This window comes from Hemitrygon akajei, unplaced genomic scaffold (genome assembly GCF_048418815.1).
Source record: "Hemitrygon akajei unplaced genomic scaffold, sHemAka1.3 Scf000083, whole genome shotgun sequence".
NCBI classification, from domain to species: domain Eukaryota; kingdom Metazoa; phylum Chordata; class Chondrichthyes; order Myliobatiformes; family Dasyatidae; genus Hemitrygon; species Hemitrygon akajei.
The window spans coordinates 2,592,690-2,611,542 of record NW_027331969.1 but is presented as its reverse complement, the minus strand read 5'-3'; the positions used below and the strand labels follow the sequence as shown (position 1 = coordinate 2,611,542).

The 18,853-nt window shown below is 42.4% G+C and overlaps 1 protein-coding gene across 1 annotated transcript; it reads right to left on the bottom strand.

Moving 5' to 3' along the window:
• Positions 1-6,044: 6,044 nt before the first annotated feature.
• On the bottom strand, positions 6,045-7,622 carry LOC140722680 (general transcription factor II-I repeat domain-containing protein 2-like). The gene has a single exon (XM_073037385.1). The coding sequence runs from the start codon at positions 7,620-7,622 to the stop codon at positions 6,045-6,047; it is 1,578 nt and encodes a 525-aa protein (XP_072893486.1).
• Between the last annotated feature and the right edge of the window lie 11,231 nt (positions 7,623-18,853).

Here is an 18,853-nt window from a genome sequence, read left to right as displayed (position 1 = left end):
CCCGTTACCTGGTGGGAATGGCAGCAGTTGACTTACTGGGTGTTATTATTTCTGTTGTAATCGATCAGATCAATAATATTTATGTTTATGCCCTTCCTTTGCACATTACACCGGTTTGCGCCGTGACGCTAGTCCTGAGGGCCGCAACCGTGGGCTGTTCTGTTTGGTTCACGGTGGCTTTCACGTTTGATCGCTGTATTGCAATCTGCAGTCAAAAGCTGCGGGAACGATACTGCACCGAGAGGACAGCGACTATTGTGATAGCCATTTTGTGTATTTAGGAAGTTGTGCGAAAAGTGTTCCATTCTACTTTGTGGTAGAACCTTACCGTATCATTGACAACATACCCTGGCGGTGCATTTTGACAATGGATTACCGAACTTTACCAGCGTGGAAAGCATTCCAGTTGTTTAACATTATCAATACACCTTTATTGCCGATCGGTTTGATTCTACTTTTTAATGCTTTCACAGTCAGTCATATTATCGCGGCAAACAGAGTTCGCCGGCGGCTCAGGAACAGCAGAGAGAAAAAGAATGATTCAGAGGTGGAGAACCGTAGAAAGTCAATAATTTTGTTGTTCGCTCTGTCAGCCAATTTCATATTGTTGTGGATCCCCATTATTGTATATACTATGAACTGGCAAGTTCAGAATTACTCTTACACTGACAGATATTTGAACACCCCGACGTATATCCTGCAACAGTTTGGGTTCATGTTGCAGTTTCTCTCCACCTGCACCAACACGTGTATCTACACTCTGTCACAGAGGAAATTCAGGAAGGAGTTGAAATGTGGAGTCAAACATCTGGTTACGGTATGTGTTCGGCTCTGTAGATGAAACCAAATCGAGTTGTAAGCTTTGAAGGAAGTTCAAAAGCATTTCCATGTCACTTATATGTCTGGTAAAATTTCCTGCAGCCAGGTGAGCGAATGTTAGTAGTTTGCGGCATTCATTGAAGTCAGAAAAATTAATTGAATTGTGCGGCGCAAGAAACAACAAAAATCAGAGATGTGATCGCTACACCGACAGAAATTGTATTCAGAATTTTGCATCCATGCCAGAATATGGGCCAACGATTTTCCTTACACTGGTAGAATTCTATTCTAATTCACTGGACTATAGATCATTCCAGGGATCTGTGTGACAACCGGAGGAATATTCCTGAAACCTGGAAAGCTAGTGTCCGATAAAGTGAGCTCGGTTACCTACAATCTCCATTGTAACAGAGCAAAATATGTGACTACAGCCTTTTCATTCAAAAAGCAGGCGGTCCCATCCTAAATAGGAGGTTAAAACTGCACGACGCTCCAGTCTGTCCCATCAATGGAGATGTGCAACATCCCCTCAGACTGAGAGGGGATGGTATCAGAAAGGCAGCTCTGACGTGCAGAACAATTCTTCCCAACTCTTCGCCGGTAATGTTGTCAAAGGCTACTGAGAGGAGTTTGTATCAGAAATGCAGCTGTAGACTTTCTTTTTGTGTTACTTTTCCCCGTCATTAAAACGCGAACTGCACAGAAGCGTTGAATCTAATATATTATGTCTACTAATATTCTGAAATTAAAATTTCGCAAATTGCGGCGATCTTGGAACAGGACTCGACCATTGCTTCACCCGGCACGGGTGTTGAACTATACAACAGTAAAGGAGAAAGATCATGAAAATGTCAGCGTCAAGAAGCAGTCATACTGCGTCTTGACGGAGCTCTACCACCAACGTTACATTTTCTGTTCCGTCCACTAGATGTCCCCATACTCCAATCAATCTACACGGCGACACAGGAAGTCCACGCTGGTGCTGAGGAATGGTGTCAAACATCCAGTGACATTATATGGTCGGCTCAGTGAGTAAAACTCAAATCCAATTGTAACTTTTCCTGGTAGATCAAATAATTTTCTGTATCGGTCACATCTTCATGAACCCTGGTGGGCGAATGTTAGTACCTCAGATTCGGAATCAGAATCTGAATCAGGTTTACTATCACTGGCATATATCGTGAAATATATCGCTTACCGGCGGTTATACTTCCAATGAATAATACTAAAACCATAAATTGCAAGAAATACGGATATATAAAGGAATGAATTAAATTAAAGATGCAGTAAAAAGCAGGAAATACTGATTCAATGTCCATTTAGAAATCCGATGGAAACGCTTATTAATATTTCCCTTTCTGGAGCGGGAGAAACAGTGTTTTCTCCATCGACGTTGGTTCTTCTACTGATTACCCGGCACCAGAGAAAAGATGTAACTGGAAAATCCGCTCCCATCCTGTCAGCAACTCAATTTCAGAGATCTACCTGAATAACTTCTTCCACTTAGTACAAGCTGTAATCATTTAGATTTCCATAAAAGACTAAGATACCGATTTAGTCACATTAGAGACAGTCCACTGAACAGAACCTTCAAGGTAAACAATTGATACCAGTTGTGTCATCGTACAATGCAAATCACTCCTCAGATCACATATTTACACATCTTTAATTTCCATCACTTACACTCTGAAACGGGAACAGAGTCATAGACTCATATAAAAGTACAGCCAAGAAGCAGGACCTTCGGCCCAACTAGTCCATGGCGAAACCATATCAACTGCCGACTCCCATCGACCTGCACGGCGAATATTGCCCCACATGATGTACGCTCTTTCGGACACAGTGTTGACAACTTTCAAATGAAACAATTCTATGTCTCAATATGCTTACAACGTGCGCCATCACCCTCTAGTGCCGTTCAGTAGGCGCAGTATATTAAGATCTCTAAGTTATGGAAAGGCAATTGTTTTAGCTGTTAAATTGGATAGTCTTTTTCCTGGAAGGGGAATGTTCACGCTTCCCTGTTTTTAGAATGGTCTGGTGCCACGACACCGGTCAGTGTGGATGAGAAATGGCTTAAGAAACGATGACAGAAGTTATGTTACATCGCATCTACAGTGATACGGGGGGTGGTCTGCGATCATGTGACTATTGAAACAGATGGACAGAGTAATACCTGAATCTCCCAGCACCCTTTGCGCCATTCCTCGCAACTGTATTATATTCACCCGTTGTTGTCTGAATATTTCCTGTTTTTGTTGTTGTTGCATCCAGGAAACCATTACAATTGTTATTGTCTGACGGCAAGTGACGTCTAAAAGCAGATGTGTGTCTATAGGTAAGGCCAGTTGCCGTGTTTTCCCTACTGGATTTAAGACACTTCGTATTTAAAGCAAACGCACTGATGATCGCTAAAGCAAAGCGGCCTGAAGTGACAATAACTTGTACTCGCGCTGTCGCTGTGTGTCAGTGCGTGAGTGTAAAGTCCCATGCTTTCATAATATCATCAATAAATCATGTCGGACCAGATTCTGTTATCTCCAGCCCCACGTTATTTTATTCCGGAATCTGTCCTATATAAACATTATATTTGGTACATCCCTTGCCTACATACCGTACATGATACATTGTATTTGTTGTCCAATGAAAGAAGGATAACCGGGATTTAGTGCTTTATGTCGGAATCTGAACGATAACAAAACCCTGAGACTTCACAATAGCATGGCAGCTCTTTCGGTGAACTTTCTAGTTGACTTTAGACAAGCTGATCTTTCCATCACATATCAACAAATGAGAACTCGTGTTTTATTTCTGTCCAAGTGTCTCTTGGCTCTGAAACGCCAAACATGCGAACCCGTCGGGAGAGGTAGAAACTGGTAAGTCCGGCCAAAGGGGCTCTGGTGAAGCTGTCTAGGCCAATCCACTGTACAGTGGAGACAATGGATTATAGGAGGTTTGATGAACTCCAATCATACCATCGATCTCAGAGGACGGTGAAGACGGGTGGACATCAATGCCCAATGCTGCCGTTAGGAGCTCAGGGCACAAGTATGTGAGTAAACTCACCTTCACCACAACAACAGCGTTAATGAAGCTTTCCCCTCTGGCGTTCTTTCCGAAATAACAAGTTTAAAACTGTGAATCTACCTATTTCCAAACAAATTTCTGCTGAGAGGAACAGTACCTCTGGGCTACCATTATCAACATTTCCAACGCTAATTTTCTAAAACCGGTCATTTACGGAAACAGAGGAATTGGAACTATTCCGTACAGTGCAGTGCAATTCTGAAATAAAGCCGTTCAGTTTTGGCAAAAATAGTTTTCTTGTGATTAATTTTACGACGATTTTGTTCATGCCTCGCGGAACACGTGGACTTGAAGTTCTTCACCCTTACGAGTGGAACGGCAAAAGTAGATGTCATGTTAGTTGTATTTGTTGCTGTTGTGTGACAGGCTAATTACGTCAACAATTACGTAAATATACTCAGATTTGCGTCAGACACTCGTACCGACGTTTGTAATTGGAGACTGTTGGGTTTTGCTGACACTGGGTTTCTCTTTCGATAGCTCGATCACAGTTTGTTGAGAACGGCTGCGGGAACGACACTGCACGAACAGAACAGCCACAGTTGTTATAATGATTTTATTGTTCGAGCTATCAGACAATTTAATCTGTCCTAGTCAGTGCCATCTATAATCTGGCATATACCCGAGAACTCTTCGCATTTATATTGCAAATGACGAATATGTGGAGTAACAATACGGACCGATATAGACAAACTTCAGAGAGAGCTGGAGAATGGAACGGTGTATATGTTCGCATTCCGTCGGCCGCTCTGCAGATAACACGCGACTCCAATTGCACTTTGACAGATGACGGAAACTGAAGCTGTCAAACATTAGTGAGTTTGGCGGGTGTGCCATTTCTACGTTGTTTCGTTGATTCTTGTGATTATCATCATCATCATCATCATCATCATCAGCGATCACTCGTAGTCTGGTGTGATTCTTCTCCTGCTGGTTGATCTGGTCACTTGTGTGTCTTGAAATGACTGAAGCGGCCGATCCGTGCTCCACAAGTCCTGTTGCAGTGTTGCCAGGTGTAGGCTATTGAGGTGCTGGTGGATGTGGCTGGTTGGGCTTTTCCCCGTCTCTCCTTATGTTGAAGCCGCTCAGTCTCAGCGGCACAGTGGAGGTTTTCTTCGAGCTGTGCAGTCTCCGCATAGACAGTCCGTCTCCAGCGTTTCCAACCCTGTGATAATTTCTCCCATCCATTCAGGTTGATGTGGAGCTTCCTCAGCTGGGTCTTGGTATCCTCATTGAACCTCCTGTGTTGTAACTCGAGCTATGGCTAAAAAGATTATGTGCAGAATGGGGTTGTTACCCATGACCAGGGGTTGGCAACCTTTACCACTGAAAGAGCCATTTGGACCCGTTTCCCACAGAAAAGAAAACACTGGGAGCCACAAAACCCGTTTGACATTTAAAATGAAATAACATTGCATACAACGTTTTTTTTTGCCTTTATGCTATGTATAAACAAACTATAATTTGTTGCATTTATGAAATCGATGAACTCCTGCAGAGAAAACGAAATTACATTTCTGCATGCAGCAAAAACATTTTGAACTCCGAAAAAAAGACGTTGGGTTGAAGGTTACTTTTAAGTAAAATACTCAATTTCTATTTGAGTCCTTCTTGTATTTATGAAAAACGCCGAACTTAAATTGTCCGCCAGCAGCAAACCAAAAATAACGTCAGCCAGCTGTCAACCTGAAAAATAAAAGGACTATTTCACTGAACAATGAAAAAATATGAATACACGTAAAATAATAGGCAATTAAAATATTTATCATACTTGGTTAATGGGATTTCTGCTCCTGGACCTCAGCGCACAGCCTCTGCACATCACATCACATCACATCACATCACATCACCTTCATCTTTACACAGAATCGCAAGCTGTCATCTGTGAGGCGTGCGCGATGTTTGTTTTCAATAAAGTTCATGTTGGAGAACACCTGCTCACATACATATGTGGATCCAAAGATCGATAGGACTCCAAGCGCATACTTTTTAATGTTTACATAAATGTCGGGGATAGTGTTCCATGTTTCGAGCACAAGTTTGTCCGGTTTGGGGAGGTTTTCAATATCACTCCATTTGTGATTCTGAGCAAGAACGGCCATCTGACGGGCAATATCTTCAAGTCTGCTGTCAAGCGTTTAAACTTGGACACCCATATTCTTTGTCGGCTCGTCGGCCAGTTCCATCTCAAGATCAGGTTGACTCACACCTGCCAATGCAGTCGTATTCAGTAGGGATGGATCGATGCTTAGGGGAGTAACCGGGAAGGATAATGCGTTTTTTTCCTCTCTGAACTCACAGAAGCGTTTCCCAAACGATGTTTGCATTGCGATGATTGCAGAATGTAAATACTCAGAATTTATCATGTCGTGAGCTTGTTTGAACTCTCTCAAATTGGGGAAGTGAGACAATGTGCCTTTCTGTAAATCTCTGGCAAGCACTGTCAACTTGCAGCCGAATGCCAAAACATCCTTTAACATGTGCAGGGCTGTGCGTCCTTTCCCCTGAAGAGCTGTGTTCAGCGTGTTCAGGTACGCTGTCATGTCTACCATGAAGTGTAGCTTTTCCAGCCACTCTGGCTGTTCCAGCTCAGGAAAGGTGAGCCCTTTGCTGCCCAGGAAAGTTTTCACTTCTTCCAGACACGCGACAAGGCGTTTCAGCACCGCCCCTCTGGACAGCCACCGGACTTTGTTGTGCAGCAGGAGATCAGAATATGCGCCTTCCAGCTCGTCCAGTAACAAACGGAATTGACGGTGATTTAAACTTTTTGCCATTATTTTATTGATAATCTGAATGACAACATCCATTACTTCTGTGCATTCCGGAGGAAATGTTTGAGCGCACAGTGCCTCTTGGAGCAAGATGCAGTGAAAAGTCAGCAGCTTTCTGTCCAGCGACTTCTGCAGAAAAGCCACAAAACCCTTGTGCGCTCCTGTCATACTTGGTGCCCCATCAGTAGCTACTGACACCAGGTGGGTGGTCTTTATTCCTTTGGCTCTTAAACAATTCAAGACAGCCTCACAGATATCCTCCCCCCGTGCTTGGCCTTTTAGATTTATCAACTCAATCATTTCTTCCTGTGGCCCGGCAGAGTTTGCATACCGGCAGAACAGCGCTATTTGTTCAATATCACCTTTGTCTTTAGACTCGACACAGGCAATCGAGTAGGCCACAGCTGAATTGATGTCTTTAATTTGCTGTCTTGTGATGTCTTCTGCCATTTTTATGGTTCTGTCTGTGACAGTCTTTGCAGAGAGGGGCATATCCCTGATTTTCTGCACAATTTCACTTTTGTTTTTAAAGTCCGTGAATAGATGTTCTGAAATCTTAATGAAAGATTCTTTTATATATTCACCATCTGTAAACTGCTTCCCGTGCCTGACTATTTCCTGAGCGGCAACAAAACTAGCATATGTAGTTGATTTTCCAGACTTCATCCACTTCTTGAAATGATTTTTGCTCAGATCAACCTTCCGCATCAGTTCCGAAACGTCTTTTTCTCTCTCATCTCCATCCGGATATTTTTGAGCAAAGGCTGCGTGTGTATTCTGGAAATGTCTTGCGACATTTGACTTTTTGTTGTTTGCTAGTTTCTCATTGCATATTAAGCATACCGTTAAACCAGTCTCGTCAGCAGTGAAAGCAAATGAATATGCCCACGTATCATTAAACGTTCTGGTTTCTTCAGTCACTTTTCTTTTTTTAGAATTCTCCATAGTTAGCCTACCTTAGATCAAAAAATTAAAGAAATCGCGCACTGGCGGGTGTCAGGCATTGGCAGTGGTGACGTATATTAATAGCGACAAAAACACGTTTTATTTAGATTGTACAAGATCACCATAATCTTCAAATTTAGAATTACATTTCAAAAACTAACAAACTAACATAAAATACATTTTAATTAAATACTCATCATTTATTTTCCAAAGCCACAGGGAGCCGCAGCATAGAGATGAAAGAGCCGCATGCGGCTCCGGAGCCGCGGGTTGCCGACCTATGGACGAGGGAATGTGTAGCAGTGGTTTAGAGGCTTTGTGAAGAAGACCTTAACCCACGTAGCAGCAAATGCTTGGTTTGCACTGTCTCGGAGAGTGGTTGTTGGCAGAATTTGTGTCCAGATGAGTAAGAGTCATTTAGGCAAACAAGGGCTTGGACGAGGTTGGGCCTGATAAGGCTGAGGGGTGGCCACTACCAGCACAGGTGTTTCTATACCGCATGATTCAGTGATACTCCCACCAATTCAATAAAGAGAGCTGAAAGATTAAACTGAACTGACAGTGTTTATGCAAGTAGTTGGCCATTATTTGGAGATTGTAACTGAAGTTGCTGGGGGTAAGTTGAAAGAGGCATTAATATCAACACTGTTAATTAGTAATGCTAATTACAATTATTGTTTATACCATTGAGACTGAGCATACTCCTGCTGCAGATTCCACATTCAGAGATCCGTGTAAAAAACAACATCCTGCATCAGCCCTGGAGGAGCACGGATTGTTCATCGGAAGAATGCAGTGGATACATGAATGATGAAATCCAGGCAGAAGGATGGTACCGATTCAAGAGGTAACTTAAGCCAAGACCCTTCATCCAGACTGCAAGGAAAGGGGGTGGTATCCAGTTTAAGAAGATATGGGGGCGATGAAGAGGAAGGTGACAGGTGAGACCAGAAGAGGCGAAGGGTGGGAAATGTGAGAGGCTGGGGTTTGATGGCTAGAAGAGACAGAGCACTGAGGAAGGAAGAATCTGATAGAAGTGGACAGTGCAGTGAAGGAAACGAGGTGGGAACCAAAAGGACGGGATGGACTGGACAAGAGGCCACGGAAGAGAAGAGAAGTGGGGGAGTAGGGTACCTTCTGCTTCTGTTCCATTCCAGTTTGGGTGAAGGATCTCAGCTCAAAATGTCATGTGTTTATTGTCCACTGCATTTATTATCAGCATTTGCACAGTTTATTTACAGTCCACAGTCCTGATGTTTACAGTTTACTGATCCTGTTTACAATTATTGTTCTAAAGATTTGCTAAATGTGCCCGCAGAAAAAGAACATCAGGGTTGTATGTGGTTACAGAATGTGTTCTGATAATACATTTTACTTTGAACTTTCCCTAACTTGCTGAATTTCTGCAGTACTTCATGAGTGTTGCTCAAGATTTCCTGCATCTGCAGAATATTTTACTCAAATATCAAACATGGAGATTAGAGAGAATATTAAACCAATGGAATAGGCTGCAGTTCCTGCTCATTCTCACAGTGGTTGGACAGTTTAGGATGGAGATGCTGTTTTTTTTCCAGTTCTGGGGGCTGGAGGATTCCTGAGACTGTCATTCCAACAGACAAGTGCTCCGGGAAAAGCTCAGGCTGGTTAAACGGTAAGATCATAGTGTACAACAAAAGGTCTTGGTTTCTATTCTGTTAGGTCAGACTAGACACAGTTCATGTCAGATGACCCCTTGTACAGAAACAGATCTCGACATCCCTGAGAAATGTTCCCCGGTCTCTTAAGCCATGTTGTAGCCCTGGATCTACAGGGAATCTAGCAGTGATGCATTGGCTTCCTGTAGATCCCTGGTGCATGTAACTGGTCTCTGGATCTGCCGGTATAGCCCACTCCGAATAAAACCTGGTGCAATTTGAGTGAAGGAGCAGCACCCAGGGAGCTGAATGTATTCCATAGGAGCCCACAGTTCATGAGGTAATTAATAAGACAATGTAATGTTTCCACATAACTGTCTATGAAGTTTCTCAGTCATCCAGGTAATTCCATTTCAAGCAGTTGCAAATGAAGGAAACTGGACTTGCTGTGTTGTCTGGAAGATATTTTCCCGCTCATCCGAGAGGCTTCTTCAGTTCTGATCCATGGTGGGCAGTTTTTCAGCTTATAAACTCTGAATTGCTAAAGGTATAGCAATCGCATGAGTGTCATTGAGATTTACAGAGGTAATGAGGGGGTCAAAGTCTTACCTTTGCATGAATGGAAGTGTGAACTGTTGTAAAGATGCCAGGGTAGTGATACGGCATTGTCAGCAGTGATAAGTGGTGTCGTACTCAAATTCCTCTGTCCAGTCATGGGTTTTCCAGTTTGACAAAGATGGCTTCTTTAACCCCTCTTTCATACCACCTATCCTCCCTGTCCTTGTTATCAAATGAGAGTCCCTGTCCTTTAGGTGTAGGTTTACAGAGGCCATCTGTTTGTGAAGTGGTTGTTATGTCTCACCCATATACAGATCTGTGCAGTTCTCATTGCATTGAAACACATACACAATATTGCTCTATTTGTGCCTGAGTGTAGGATCCTTAGGGTGAAAGAATTTCTGTCTGACTGTGTGTGTAGGTCTGACAAACACAGGGTTTGTTTTTTTCTTCTAGGCAACATAGCAAGTCCAGTTCCCTTTATTTACTACTGCTTGATAAAACTCTGTAATGCTTTCAGTTCAACCCATTCCTTAGTTTTCATGTTGCAAATATTTTAAAAATCTTGTTTCTTTTCTAAGGCTTGTTATGTTTATAGTTAAACTCATCCAAAAATTATAAAAGCAACATGAATTTTAACAACTTATCTCTGCTACAATTGTTATCAGTTTTGGATTTTTCTGAGCTTGCAGGGGTCTCTGATTCTCTTTGTAGATGTTCAACAGTGGGTCAGCTTGCTCATGGCTCCAGTGTTGTCAAAGTGCTTCAGGGGGAGGACTTGTGTCTCATGGGACAGAGACCCACAAGGTCTCGTCAACAAGAGCTGTCCTCTGAGACTAATTGTGGCTGTGGGGAGGACAGCAGCTCACACTGACTGAGCCCAATCAGACAATGGGTTGTGAACAATGGATTTGCAGTGGGTCTGGTTGCATGTTTCCTATTATACAGTGGAGACAAGTATATTTTACAAAGTTTATAAACCCCCATTTCAGGTCGCCATCCCAGCGTGGGAGAGGGGGAGGTCCACAGGACTGTCTGCTTCAGCTGGGAGCACAGCAACTGTGAAACAAAGCGGACAATCAAGATCAAACACTTTGGTGCTTTCTTTGGGTATTTGCTGAAGCCAACACTCTGCTGCGACAAAGTTTATTGTACAGGTATGTTACCATTCCCCATTAACACATGGTGGGGGGGGGGGGTAATTATTTGGAAATTTTGAGTCATCCCAAATGATGAAAACATAGTTTGCTGAATTTTCCAGAGTACCGCATGATCAGCAGATCATCTCGTTCATCTCGGTTATTTCTCCTGTACCCTGAGTCCAAGTCAATCTGCCAAGTCAGAATCTGATCCTCTTAGTCTGTAGGCACTGTAAATCTAAGCAATACGAACAAAATGCAGGAGGAACCGCAGGCCAGGTGGTGACTATGGATATAGAAAGTACATTCGACATTCTGGGCCGAGAACCTTCAGCAGGACATATCATTCCTTCATTCACCTTCCCAACTGGGATAAATGATGTTTGGGATGTAAAAGGACACCAAATGGTCACATGCAGCTTCTTCACCGATATCATCAGAAGTTAGGATTGAAGCTTGGTTGCAAAGCATCTGAGCCAACAGCTCGACCACAAGACCATGAAATACAAGACCAGAGTTAGGTCATTCACCCACCGAGTCGGCCTTGCTAGTTAATCATTGATTACTCATTTTCGATCTCAATCCCATTCTCCTGCCTTCACCCAGTAACCTTTGGCACCCTGTCTAATCAGGAATCTATTTAAAAGTAGATCTATTTAAAGATCCACTTTAAAAATACCTAATATCATTACCTCCACAGCCATTTGTGGTAACAAATTCTACAGGTTCACACCATCTGAGTAAATAAATTTCTCAGAATCTCTGCTCTTAATGGACACACATCTATTTGGATACTTGTCCTAGACTTACCCAAAATAGGAAACATTATCTCCGCACCCACTTTATCTATACTTCTGGTATTCTATAGGTTTTAGTCCACTAGTCACCAGCAGCCAATGAGAAAAGGCCCCCCTTTATTCCCACTCTGCATCCAGCTGGTCAGCCAATTTTCTGCATCTGCTGGTATCTTTCCTGTTGGAAACTAATCCTGTTAAATAGTCTCATGTCTGGCATCTTGTCAAAGGCCTATTGAAAATTCAAATTAACATCCACTGATTCTCCTTTGGCTGATCTACCTGTTACTCCCTCAAAGAATTCCAAAAGAGTTGCCAGACAACATTGCCTCTCAAGGAAACCATACTGACTTCTGCTTATTTTATTATGCCCCCAAATACCTTGAAAACTCATCCTTTTTATAAAGGACTTGAACATCTTCCCACCACTGTAGTCAGGCTAACTAACTTTTAATTTCCTTTTTTTCTGTCTCGCTCTGCTCTTAAAGTGTGGAGTGACAATTACAACTTTCTAGTCTTCTAGAAACATTCCAGTATTCAATGATTGTCAAAATATCACGAATGCCTCTGTCATCTGTTCACCTACCTCTTTCAGAACCCTGAGCAGTAATCCACCTGGTCCAGGTGACTTACCTTCCCTCAGACTTTTTGCCTTCAGTTGTCTTCTCGTTAGTGACAGCAACTGCACTCACTTCTGTCACTGAAACTCAAATTTCTGGAATGCTGGTAGTGTGAGTGAAGACTGACATAAATGCTTATGAAGTTCAAAAACTATTTATTTGTCCCCCATTACTGCTTCCCCATCATAATTATCCAGTGGTCTAATAGCCACATTCACTTTTTTTTCCTCTTTTTTTTCTGTATCCTTATTTACATATTGGTTACCTTACCTTCATATTTCATGTCTATGAAGGTTCTCAGTCATCTAGATCACTGTACATCAGACAGTAGTAAATCAAGGCAACTGGACTAGCTGTGTTGTCTGGAAGACATTTCACCACTTATCCAAGAGACTTCTTCAATTCTGATCCATAGTGGGTTGTTTTCTAGCTTATAAACCCGAAATTGTTTAAAGAAATAGCAATTACTCAAGGGTTGCTAAGAGTTGTAAAGGTAAGGAGAGGGTCATTAGTCTTATCTTTACATGAATAGAGATGTGAAGTGTTGTAGAGACGCAGCGTTAGAGGTGGAAGGACTGCATTGTAAGTAGCTGATAGGTGGTGTCATACCCCACCCCCTCTGTTCAGAGATGGGTTTTCCAGTTTGAAGAAGTGGCTCTTTAATCCTTCTTTCAAGCCACCTGTCTTCTCTGTCCTTGTTATCAAAGGAGTGAGTGTCCTTGTCCTTTAGGTGTAGGTATGCAGCTGAGTACATTGGAACTGCACAGATCTGTATATCGGAGAGACAGAACAGCCACTTCACAAATACGTGGCCCAACACAGGAGGGCTAACATCTTAAGTCAAGACTCAGCTCTATATCTACACCTAAAGGACAGGGGAGACCCTTTCAATGATAACAAGATAAGATTAATGTCCCTCTCATTACCTCTTGGACTTGTAACGACCCTTATCATATTGCTATACCTTTAAACAACTCAGTTTATAAGCCGGAAAGCTACCCACCATGGATCAGAACTGAAGCATCATCTTGTGTGAGTTGTCTTCTAGGCAACACAGCAAAGCCAATTCCCTTGATTGTATACTTCATATTCCATGTGTTTGTTCATAATTGCTTTTTAAGTTGCCTTCCTGTGGTTTTTTTTTTAAACTTCTGTTGTATTCTGATTTTTTTTTTAAACCATGGTTCTTTTCGAAGTCAGGAAAGAAGCACAAAACTTGTTGCTCCATGGTCTTTTTATTGAGTATTGACAGAACAAAGGGAAATTGAAAATGGACTGTCACCTGCTAGTAGCAGAAAAAGAGGTAGAAAAAAACACAGTGCTGTTGTGTGGTCAGCTCTTTTTATACCCACGGGTAAGAAACATTCCATTCAAATATGCAGATAAAAGTCAACCAGTCAGATACTTCTATTCAAATAATGTAGCAACATAGAAACTTCCAGAGCAGTCTGGAATTATACAAATATTACCACCAGGGGTCACATTGAACAATGATGTTAACATTGACATACATTAGCTACTTTGATCTGTGAAGGCTAATGTGCCAAAAGCTTTCTTTATGGCTCCATCTCCCCGTGAAACCACTTTCAATAAATGTACCTGTATATCCAGATCCCTTTGTTCCACCGCACTCCTTCACGCCCCGGCATTCATTGTGTAAGTCCTATGCGGGTTGGTCTTACTGTAGTGCAACACCTCTCACGTCTTCATTCAGTTCCATCTGCCATTTTTTAGCCCAGTTTTCAGCTGATACAGATCGCTTTGCAAGCCATGATGGCTTTCTTCACTGTTCACTGCACCTTCAATCTCAGCGTCATCAGCAAACTTGCTGATCCGGTTAACCATTTCATCATACTGATTGTTGATATTGATGACAAGGTATAATGGACTCTGCAATCCCTGTGGCTCTCCATTTTTGACAGGACTCCAGACAGAGAGGCAACCATCTACTTCCATTCTCCACCTCCTCCTAGAAAGTCAATGTCTATCTCAATTTCCTGCCTCATCTTGTATGTCGAGCAGCTGAGCATTCTTGACCAACCTTCCATGCTTTTCAAATGCCTTGCTAAAGGCCATGTAGACAGCATCCACTGTCTTGCTTTCATCACCTTTCCTGGCAACTTCCTGAAAAGCTATTTAAGATTGGTTAGACTTGATCTACCACCATGAAACCATGCTGACAATCATGAATCAAATCATGTTTATCCAAATAATTATCCAGTAGAATAACCTCCAATAATTCCCCAACTACTGGAATCAGGATCACTGGTTTCTAATTTCCAGATTTATTTTCAGAGCCTTCCTAAAACAGCGTAATAAATTGGTTATCCTGCAATCCCCCAGCACCTCACCTGTCGCGAAGGATAAGCTAAAGATTTCTGCTTGGGCCATAGCGATTTCGGCATTTGCCAACCACAGGGTCTAAGAGAACATTTTTTCAGGCCCTGGGGATTTATGTACCCTAATTTTCCTCAGGACATCAAATGCTTCCTCTTCTGTAATCATTGAGCAGAGGCCAGTTGGAATGATCAGAAGCTGGAGAGGATGTACATCACTTGGGTTCACTGATCAAGTATTAAGGGAAGTGACTCTCAGCATTTTTTCGGAGCTTTGAACAGCGGCCAATCGAAGTGATCAGAAGTTTGAGATGACATAATTCACTCAGATCCGCTGATTGAGTATTAAAAGCAACAACGCGCAGTGTTTTTGTTCATGCTTTCATCAACAGCCAATCAGTGTTCAGAATTGATTAGCAAGAACAAATTAAAATAAGGCCAGGGCAAGCGGAGCAGCCACCGTTGGAGTGGACAGAGTTGAAGTGGAGATTTTGAGGCATTAGCTTCTTGCGAATTCAATAAAAATTGGAAGTGAGAAGACACTTCCAGCGTCACTGACAACCATGAGAAATACATCCAATGCAGCTTCTAATAATTGGCAATAAGGAGTTGGAGCTGGAACTGGATGAACCCTGTGACCAACCCCTCAACAACAGGTGCATTGTTATATTATTGTGCGGGGTTTGGTGGATGACTGTGCAGAGGAAAGTCTCTGTAACCAAATCTGCCTCTGTGACTCAGAAGGGAACTGGAGTGAAGAGGTGAGGATGATAGGGAATTCATTAGCTAGGGGAACAGAAAAGAAGTTCTCGGGGTGAGAATGAGATTCCTGGATGGTATGTTGTGTCCCAGGTGCCAGAGTCCAGAACAACTCAGATTAGTGCTGAACATCCTTAAGTGGGCGGATGAACATCCAAAAGCTGTTGCCCATGTAGTTACCAATGTTGTGGGAAGGAAGAGAGATGAGATTCAGCATTGGGAGTTCAGGGAGTTAAATGCTAACAGGATCTCCGGGGTTATAATCGTGAGCCTAGAAATAGGACGATTATGCAGTTTTAAGATTTGTCTAGGAGTTGGATTTTTGGACCATTAGGCTCTCTTCCAGAGAAGGTGGGGTAGGTTGCAACTTGAACTGGAAGCGAACTTATATTCGATCAGGAAAGTTTGTTCATGCTGCACGTGTGATTTCAGCTGGAGTTGCAGAGGGTTTGGGAACCAGAATGCCAGAACAGTTAGTGAAGGGATCTGGAGGCTGATGTTGGTAAGACGTCAGAGAGAGTCAGAAATCTATAGGTTGAGTATGGTGTAACTCATGTCCAGAGCTGCATATATTGTAGGAAAGTTGGATGAGCTCAGGGTATAAATCAACACCTGGAATTATTTTTTGGGACATGTCATGTCTTATAAACCTGTGGTGGTCAGGTCATGCCTTACAAACCTGTTTGAATTCTTTGAGAATGTAATAAAACACATTGATGAAGGTAAAGCAGTGGATGTAATATATACGGATTTCAGTAAGGCATTTGTTAAGGATCCCCATGCGAAGCTCATTCAAACAGTAATGAGGCAAGGAATCCAAGGAGACCTTGCTTTGTGGATCCAGATTTGTCATGCCCACAGAAGCCAAAGGGTGGTTGTGGATGGTTTACATTCTGATTGGAGGACGGTAACCAGTGGTGTTCCACAGAGATCTGCTCTAGGACTCCACCTCTTTGTGATTTTTACAAATGACCTGGATGAAGAAGTAGAAGGGTGGGTTAGTGAGTTTGTTGATGACACAAAAGTTAGGGTTTTTTGTGGATAGTTTGGAGGGTAGTCAGAGGTTGCACCAGGACATCAATAGGATGTATATCTGGGCTGAGAAGTGGCAGATGGAGTTCAACCCAGGTAAGTCTGAAGCTGTTCATTTCAGTAGGTCAAATTTTAAGAAAGAATATAATATTAATTGTAATACTCTTGGTTGTGTGAAGGATCAGCGGGATCTTGGGATCCATGTATATAGGACACTCAAAGCTGCTGTTCAGGCTGACAGCATTGTTACGAAGGTGTATGGTATGTTGGCCATCGTCATCCATGGGATTGAGTTCAGGTGCAGTGAGGTAATGTTATAGCTTTTCCAGACCTTGGTCAGACCCTACTTGGAGTACTGTGTTCAGTCTTGGTCAACTCATTGCAGGAAGGATATTGATACAATAGAGAGATTTACAAGGATTTTACCTGGATTGGAGAGCATGCCTTATGTGAATAGATTGAGTGAATTTGTCCTTTTCTCCTTAAGTTGACGGAGGATAAGCGGTGACCTGACAGAGTTGTATACGACGATGAGAGGCATTGATCATGTGGATAGCCAGAGGCTTTTTCCCCAGGTCTGAAATGTCAAACACAAGGGGTCATATTTTTAAGATGCTTGGAAGTACGTACAAGAGGATGTCAAAGGAAATTTTTTCACACAGATTGTGCTGGGTGGGTAGAATGCACTGTTGGCGGTGATGGTGGAAGCGGATACAATAAGGTCTTTTCAGAGCCTCTTAGATAAGTACATGGAGCCTAGAAAAATAGAGGACTGTGTGGTAGGGAAATTCAAGGGAATATCTAGAGTAGCTAACATGGTTACCAAAGTATTGCAGGCCGAAGGGCCTGTAACATGCTGTATATTTCTATATTCTCTGATATTGCAGCCATTAGTGAGACTTGGGTATAGGAAGGGCAGGACTTTCAGCAAATATGAAACATTCCAAATAATTCAAAAATTTCAGTTGTTCTCAAAAAATACAAACAGCAAAGAAAATGATAAGTAAATAGTCCAATCGAACACTTCCCAATACACTAATATATCAGTAAATTTTTCTATATTCTCCCTATAGTATACCACAACATTTTTAGGATAAATCTTTTTTGTGCCTTTGAAACGGGTCCCAGAAACTCCAGCTGTTGATGTTCTGCCTTCATCCCTGCTCAATCTCCCAACCTTTCCATGTGTTAGGACTAATGGTGTCCATTCTCAGGGTCAGGTAGTGATGTGAAGGTATATTGAAATTATGAAGTGAGCACAGTGAGTGCTTTGTAATAACTCAGGGAGTGAGGAATACTTGGAGAATGAGGACACATTGTTATTGGAGAGTTTATCAGTCTGGTGTCAATCACTGTTGACAGATTGACAGACCAATCTGAAATTTTGATTCATTTCAACTTCCCACAGATGAAGACTGACTGATTCGGCATTCCTGTGTTTTCTGATCAGCTTCAGATTTCCAGCACCTGCAGTTCTGTTCTTATTGTTTGTTGTTCTCTTCAGTTTAATTTCATCTCAACGTGCTAGTCAATTTTCTGTTCCTCTATTCCCACGATGTGCCACTGTTTATTACAGATCCAGCATCTGTACCAAATCCGCAACCCAAGGGAACAACTCCGGAGCCAAGTGATGATTTGTCCATAATCATGGACCCAGCTCCAGGCTCAGGTACCAGTTGTGGGGATATGTTTTAAACAGACTCCTCCCTGAAATCATCATTCATCAGATTCAACCAGAATCAAGGAGTGTGTGGGATTGACTGAGGGGAGAATGGTGATAGAGTGAACAAGGGAGAGGGATACTCGGTGGACTGAGGAGAGCAGGGTGTGGGATGACCTTAATGGTGTGGAGAAGAGCGAGTTGAGGGGTGAATTGAACTTAATTGAATTGACTTTATTTCTTTATTTCTTACATCACATACATAAAGAGTAAAAGTCTTTGTGTTATGTATCCATCTGAATGTATAATGCGCAATTTTTAGTAATTTATAATAAATAGCATGTACAACGGCATACAATTCTATCAGGATCAATTAATTAGTCATAGTGGCCTGGTAGAAGAAGCTGTCATGGAGCTTGTTGGTCCTGGTTTTAATGTTGTGCTAACATTTCCTGGATGGTAACAGTTGGAACAGTTTGTGGTTGGGGTGACTCGGGTCCCCAATGACCCTTTGGCCCATTTCTACACACCTGTTCACTGTAAATGCCCTGAGTAGTGGGAAGTTCACATCTACAGATCCACTGTGTCTCTGCAGAGTCCTGCCACTGAGGGAAGTACAGTTCCCATAACAGGCAGTGATGCAGATACTCAGGATATTCTTAGCTGTGTCCCTGAAGAAAGTTCTTAAGATTTGGGGAC